Source organism: Diceros bicornis, chromosome 18, assembly GCF_020826845.1.
Source record: "Diceros bicornis minor isolate mBicDic1 chromosome 18, mDicBic1.mat.cur, whole genome shotgun sequence".
NCBI classification, from domain to species: domain Eukaryota; kingdom Metazoa; phylum Chordata; class Mammalia; order Perissodactyla; family Rhinocerotidae; genus Diceros; species Diceros bicornis.
In genome coordinates, this window is record NC_080757.1 from 689940 (window position 1) to 697127 (window position 7188).

The window sequence follows — 7188 nt, forward strand, 5'->3', positions numbered from 1 at the left end:
GCTTCCTTCCTTCCTTCCTTCTTTTCCCTTTTCTGACTCCGACCCACCAATCAGCCACCCAGGAGCTGGTGACAGCAGGGATGAAGCAACTGTCAACCTCTGACCGACCCCAGGGCTCAGCTGCACTGGACGGGATGGGCCAGGCCAAAGGGAGAAGAGGAGACAGTTCAGGAGATGCCGACAGGGCTGACCTGCTGGCGTCAGCCAAACAGGAGAGTCTGGAGTCAAGAGAGGAAACTGGACTTTCAAGCCGAGACCAGCACTGGGCCTTCTCTGTGGGGCGGGAGGAGAAACCCTCCGACTCTGACCCCAACCCAGAGCACACACTGGTAAGAGGCTGTGGCTGAACTGACTTGGGGTGGAGAGAAAAACCCCCAAGCTCAGGCCCAGACAGCCGACCTGCTGCTAACCCCGAACTCTTCAGGTCGCTTCAGCGTTGGCATGAACGAGAATGCAGACTCAGTGTTTTTTTCTAGCACTGAGGTTTCTCTCACGCAGAACGCAGAGTCCGGCACCAAACCCCGCAGCGGCTCCGGCCGGGGCACGGGGGTCTGGGTCCCATTTTCTGTAGGTCTGCTCTGGCTCTGCCTGGAGGCACCGAAGTCCTGTGACGGCAACACCACTCTCCCCGCCAGCTCTGAAGAAGAGCAGAGAGCACAGCTCAGTGACTTCTCTTCTCTTGTGGGAAAAAGGTGTACTTGGTAGGGTTAAACTCTTCCCAGATACGCTCAAATTCTTCCAGAAAAAGCCTCACATACTCTTCATCCTCCAGAATCAAAACGTTTTCTCGATTGTTCTGGATGGCTTGCGTGGTCCAGTTGAGAGAGCCGGTGATCAGCACCTTCCTGTCCACGACTGCAAACTTGTGATGCATGTAGCCCAGGTCCTGGTCATGCCGAACCTGAATACCTGCAAAAAGGGCAAGTCAGCCTTCACCCCGCCTCCCCACTGCCCCTCATTCAGGCGTCTGAGCTCCTCCTCACGTGTGGGCCCCGTCTAGCGGCTACTCATTTTGCTCTCTGTTTCCAATTTGGTGGGAAAGAGGAAGCCTGTCATGCTGGGACGGGTGGTGGCGGCTGAGCCCCACGGTGGCTGGCCACAACCAGCTCACAGGGGAATGCAGTGGGAATGCGGAGTATCCAGCAGGAGGGGCACACGGTCCGGAGGGGTGGGACGGCAGCAGGGGCCTGGTAGACGTGGAAACGCTTCTCTCTTCACATGACTCGATCTGCCAACCCGCCCCCAGCCCCGGATCTGGGTGAGGTTCACCCGCAGCCTCCGGGGTGCAGAGAACCAGCACAGCCCTTCAGAGGTCCTGTTTTGGGAGGAGCTGGTCATTAACCCAGACACAGGCCATCAGAGCAAAAATCACTCCCTGGGTTTCCCTGCCCCCAAGCTCCCACTGCTGCCCAGGACTGGAGCACCCCTGTAAGCACCCCCAGGCCGGGATGCATACATCCCTCTGTAAGCGGGGGGACCGGCCAAGGGAGCAGCGCAGGAGCGAGGGAATGAAGTGACCCGGAGCCAGCGGATCAGGCCAGTGAGCTCCCAGCTGCACCAGCCTCTGACCCCCGAGGCAGAAAGAGCCCCACCTGATATAGAGACGAATTACTCTCATTCACCTCGCCTTGTTTCCTTCAGCAAAGACCTCGTAATCCTTGCCTTCTGTTTTACTGTTTGTCTCTCTTCCCCACTGTTTTCAAACTCCCCGGGGGCAGGACCCAGTCTGTCCGTCCACCAGGCATCAACCCGGGAAGAAGGTCTGCCTCGCTGCTTATCAGCAAATGAGCCCGTTAGAAATGTGACTTAAGAGAAGAGTTTAACATAGCTGCTCTGCAACAGGGTTGCCAGACTTAGCAAACAAAACTACAGGATGTCCAGATTAAACTGAGATTTCAGATGAGCAACAAATCATTTTTGAAGGTATGTCCCAGGCAATTTAGTCCCAAGACTAAAAATAACTCGTTGCTTACCTGAAGTTCAAATTCACCTGGGTATCCTGTATTTTGCCCAGCAATGCTGCCGTGAAAGTTGCGCCGCCTCATCCCCGGGGACCCCGGCGCCCCTTCTGCTCAGCCCATAACCAGCCGCCCACCGGCAGATGCCATCAGCTCTCCCTTCAAGACAGACCTTAAATCCGACCATTCCCGACCACCTCCAACACTACCGCAAGGCTCTGCCATCCACCGCCCACTCCTGCCCCAAAGCCCATGCTCGTCAGAGCGGCCTGGACAACCTCTATGAGGCCTCTGTCCCTTCTGCCCTGCTGACCAACCTTTAAGGGCTTCCCATCTCACAGAACAGGGTCCAAACACCCCTGCATGAAGCCAACCCCACTCACCCGTGTGCCCTCTGAGCCTGCGTGCCTTACACACCTGCATGCCCTCCGCACCTGTGTGTCTTATACACCCGTGTGCCCTCCACGCCTGTGCCTTACACCCCCGTGACCTCCGTGCCTGTGACTTACACGCCCATGTGCCTCCACGCCTGTGCCTTACACCCCCCTGTGCCCCCCACACCTATGTAACTTACACGCCCATGTGCCCTCCACGCCTGTGCGCCTTACACGCCCGTGTGCCCTCCGCGCCTGCACCTTACACACCAGTGTGCCCTCCACGCCTGTGTGCCTTACACACCCGTGTGCCCTCCACGCCTGTGTGACTTCCATGCCCGTGTGCCCTCTGGCCTCTCCTCATTACTACTTCCACCTTCGGCCACAGGGGATTTCTTGCAGTTCCTCAAACACATGAAGTTACACTTGTACTTGCTGTTTCTCAAATGAGAAGACTCCTCCTCCAGATGTCCCCGACGTCCCTAAGCTCTGCCCTCATGTGACGCCTCTGAGCAGCTGTCCCGGGCCACCCCACCCCTCCCACCCTGCTTTATTCCATTTCCTGACCCTTCTTACTACCTTAACAGTCACGCTTCAGCCAGCTTCCCAGGTCACAGGTGAACTGGGACTCGCTGCCCACCGTGCCCGGCGCCTGGACCCGTCCCGGTGATTGCCGGCACACAGATGTTATCTGCTGAGCAGACGAATGATGAACACCGGCTGGGGCGCCATCAGAGGGGAATCAAGCCTTAGATGGGGTCTGGTCGCAGTGCCCTTTCCAAACCTGAGATTCTATGATTCTCTAAAAGCTAACTAACGTGGCCCATGCCTCCCAAGTGTCCCCATTAAAAGGACCAACAGAGTCAGGACAACTCACGACTGCCTGGAGAGTGGAAATGAACATCCTCAATATCTAAACTACTTTCCAACTCTGCCCACAGGGAGGCACCAGGTACCAGATGACTGAGGTGCGTCCCCACGTGGAGAGCCCGAGCCCAGCTCCGGGATGCTGTGTCCTCCCAGCTCAGAAGAGGTCCGTGCTCACGGGCACGGAACAGAGTGGGCTGGGACCACCCCACGGCCAGGGCAGGGCTCACGGGCGCGGCCGCCAGAATCCACAGGTCAAACACAGGCTCGTGCAGGAATGACCTTCCTGGGTGCCCGAGTGATGGAGAGAGACAAGGGTCAGGCTCGGTGCGCCTGACATGACAAACGCGAGGGACAGAGCTCCCAGGATGCACAGTGACACTGAGGGGAAGGATGAGACAAAGAATGCACAGTAGGACGAGGGTCTGAATTCAGAATGTCTCTAAAATTATTCCTATTCCCGGCTCATCTGTCCCCCACTCCAGTGAGGGAGGCAGGCCAGTCTCCCCTTCGTTCTGCAGCTGGAGAAACAAACTGACTACGCACCAACTAAACATTTTAGCTCCACTTCTGAGTATATTATTTGTATTCATTTCAGAAGCCCCAGCATGACATTTACTAGTGGGTTTAAGATGAAATGGCTTTTCCTGTGTTACTCCTTCAGGCCTGGAGTAGCCCAAGCACTGCCTTCTGAGCACGTGGCCCTGTGAGCACCATCACCGAGACTCTCAGGCCCTCTGACAGCCTGACAGCGGGGCCTGAAGATGTGTTTGCAGCCTCCGCCCTCGATTTCCTGAGCGCTGTCAGATAAGCCATCCTCATTTCAGGCTGCAAGAGTCAAACCTCAGCCAGCTAAGCCACACCCCGTGCTCTACCCAGGCACACACTTTCCCCACTGGGTCCCAAGGCCAATGCAGGTCATGGGAACGCAGGGAATCGCAGGGGCTCCATCCACTTCCCGCGTGTCCCTGGGCAGGCCCCGGCCTCTCGAAATCCCCAAGGCCGTCCTCCACTAGCTGGAACACAGCCTGCTCACTCCCTGGGGCTCACACTCAGATACAGGGTGTGTATAAGCCCCCTCTGCACAGAACCGCACCGACCGAGTAGGGGCTCTTTATAGTCAGCCCTGGAGGTTCTCGGGGGAAAACTATCCTGACCTTACAAGGCCGCCACGGGAAATAAATGGGGTTTCACCTGTCCTCACACCCCTGCCCCCAAGTACCCACCTTTGACACTCTCCCCTCTGCCTACGATCCGGGGGGTCTGATCATCCTCCAGGCCTGGGGCCTGAGGCCCCTCCCCACAGAGCTCCTCCGACCTAAGCCCCAGGCCTGGGATGCCCGCCTCGCGGCCCCGGCCTACCTGCCTTGCGGAGCAGGCCGATCTGCGAGCCGTTGAGGGCCATGTAGTCGCAGTCGGTGATGACGCGCACCCGCACCCCGCGCTGGTGCAGCAGCTGCACGGCGCGGCCCAGCTGCGGGCTGGAGAAGGCGAAGAGGCAGAGCTCCAGGCTGCTGCGGGCGGCCAGCAGGGCGCACAGCAGGCGGCTCAGCGAGCTCTCGCCGTGGGGCAGGCTGCACGGGCAGCCCGCGGGGGGCCCCGCCGGCCCGGCGCCCGGCGCCTGCAGCAGCGCCTCGGTGCAGGTCACCTGCGACGGGAAGAAGAGCACCTCGCGCCGCGGCCGCCGCCTCCCGGCCCGCAGCCAGCGCAGCACCCAGGGCAGCGCCTCCAGGGCCAGCGCGAGGCCCACGGCCGCCACGGCCGCCACCTGCCAGCGTAACCGCCCCATGCCCGCCGCCCGCCGAGGCCGCCGCTGGCCCCACCGCGCCTGCGCGCCCGCCCGCCACGTGCGCGCACCGCGCCTGCGCTCCACGTGCGCCCAGCGCGTGGCCACCCGCCGCGCCTGCGCGCCCGCAGGCCACGTGTGCCCACCGCCTCGCCACCCACCGCGCCTGCGCGCCCGCCAGGCAGCGCTGCGGACGGTGGCAGACCTGCTGAGTGCCTGCCGGGACCCCCCACGCCGCCGGCTGCCCGCCAAGGCCAGAAACTTCCGTCTGCGCCCACTACCGCGTCACCACCCGCTGCCCACAAAGCCTGCAATAGCCCAGGTCCTCCTCCCTTCGGAGGCGACAGAGCAGCGCGGACCTCTCGGTTCACGCCGTCCCCTTTGCACTGCGGCAGCAGGGCTGGGAGAGGGTCTGAAAACACACGGGGAATGTCAGTTAACCCGTTGCTGATGGCAGCATTTGAACCCAAAGTGCTGGAAGCCGTGGTGTGATGGGGACAGGCCCCAAGTCCAGCGTTAGGCCCCTTGTGTTTCTTCTGACCCTCCCGATATAATGTTTCGTTATTTGAAGGCGCCTATTCTGCTTTAACCATAAACAGAGTGGGGAATAAGAAGGCCATGGTCTTGACTTAGCAAGCACTGGGCCCACTGTATCACTTGGGAGGGGCTGTTACTTTTCACTGGGAGAAAAAAGAGAAGAAAGGGTAAGAATTTTTCGTATTGCCTCTTTCCTGAATCCTAATCAGGAATTTTCAGGGCTAAATCGAAGTCTTTCTGTGGCCTTTAACTGGAAGTGACAGTCTCCTCTACCGTCTCCTTGTAACCAGCTGACGGTCTCCATGACTTACATCTTTAAGAAACAGAACCCCTGAGGAGGAAAAGAAGGAACTGACCTAAGTAACTGGAAAACTGTGTTTTGACTGGAAACTATAGGCTAAACATGAACTGCACATAAACACTGTCGTCTGGTTAGTACGTTTATTTCCCAAGGGGGGAACGGGTTAACAAGCTGAAGCTGCTGTACACGTGCACTAGGGTGGAACAAATTAGTAACTGGCTGGCAGGTAGCGGGAGCCAGGGTTGTCTCTGTTGAGCAGAGGAGTTGGAGATAAGCAAGGGGGAGGCTACAATGATCCCTGTGGTCCTGCACTGGAGTCAGAGACACCAGTGTGAACTCATGTTTAGCTTAATATGTATATTAATAGACATAAAATGTCAGTTTTGACATACATATAGCACCTAGTTCAGTCCCCTGGGAGGCCCAGAAGCAATGACACCCAGCAGCAATGAGCACACCTAGCTCCCAGATCTTGGTTTCTAAATACCACTCTCCAACAAAAGGAACCAGGGCTCCTTGGAGACGTGAGTGATTCCAGGACTGGGCGGGGGAGATAGAAGATGAGCTTGAGGCAGCTTGTAGTACCGGAAGGTAAGGAAGTGCTCAAAAAAGCAAAAGGATGGCAGCATGTGCAAAGGACACGGAAGCCAACCTGAAGGAACCCCCAATGGCCAAAACTGCAAAAGTTTGAGGAACAAAATAAATAATGAGTTATTGAATTATAACCTAAGTATACAATAAATAGATGTGAGTCTATACTGATATAAATAATTGACTAAATAAAGAGAGAAAAGACACGTCTTCCTTACAGAAGAATTCCAGATAATATATGGAGATACTCCCCCTACAGGAGGTAGAACTAAATCTCCCTGCCCCTGTGAGGGTGGCTAGACTTAGTGACCACAGTAGGGAAAGCAGAAAAATAAGCTTTACGTGGAGAGAACTGGTAAACACTGCCTTACCCAAGTGATAATGTCACCAAAGATGCCATGTGAGTATCCCCCAACATGTACCCCCCAACATGAAGTGATGAGAAGAGCGCTTCACCCCGTGTGGTATTCTTTCCCAAAGCTCAAAACCCCAGTTCAAGCATGAGGGAAAAAATATCAGAAACCCAGTTGGAGGACATGCTATCACATTCCACAGTATTTTTCAAGACTGCCAAGGTCATGAGAAAAAGGGAACAGCTTAGAAACCATCACAGGCCAGAGGAGACTGGGGAGACAGGACAACTAAATGCAGTGTGGTGCCCTGGACTGGATTCTGGAATAGGAAGATGACATTGGTGGGAAAACTGGTGGAATCCAAATAAAGTCTGGAGTTTAACTAATAGTAGTGTCCCAGTGTCAGTATCTTTGCTGTGAC

The 7188-nt window shown here is 56.8% G+C and overlaps 1 protein-coding gene across 1 annotated transcript; it reads right to left on the bottom strand.

The window, feature by feature from the left end:
- Positions 1-4988, bottom strand: PLD6 (phospholipase D family member 6). The gene is made up of 2 exons (XM_058559253.1): positions 4562-4988; positions 1-909 (listed from the first exon to the last, which is right to left on the bottom strand). The coding sequence occupies exons 1-2, from the start codon at positions 4986-4988 to the stop codon at positions 662-664; spliced, it is 675 nt and encodes a 224-aa protein (XP_058415236.1). The 3' UTR covers positions 1-661.
- Between the last annotated feature and the right edge of the window lie 2200 nt (positions 4989-7188).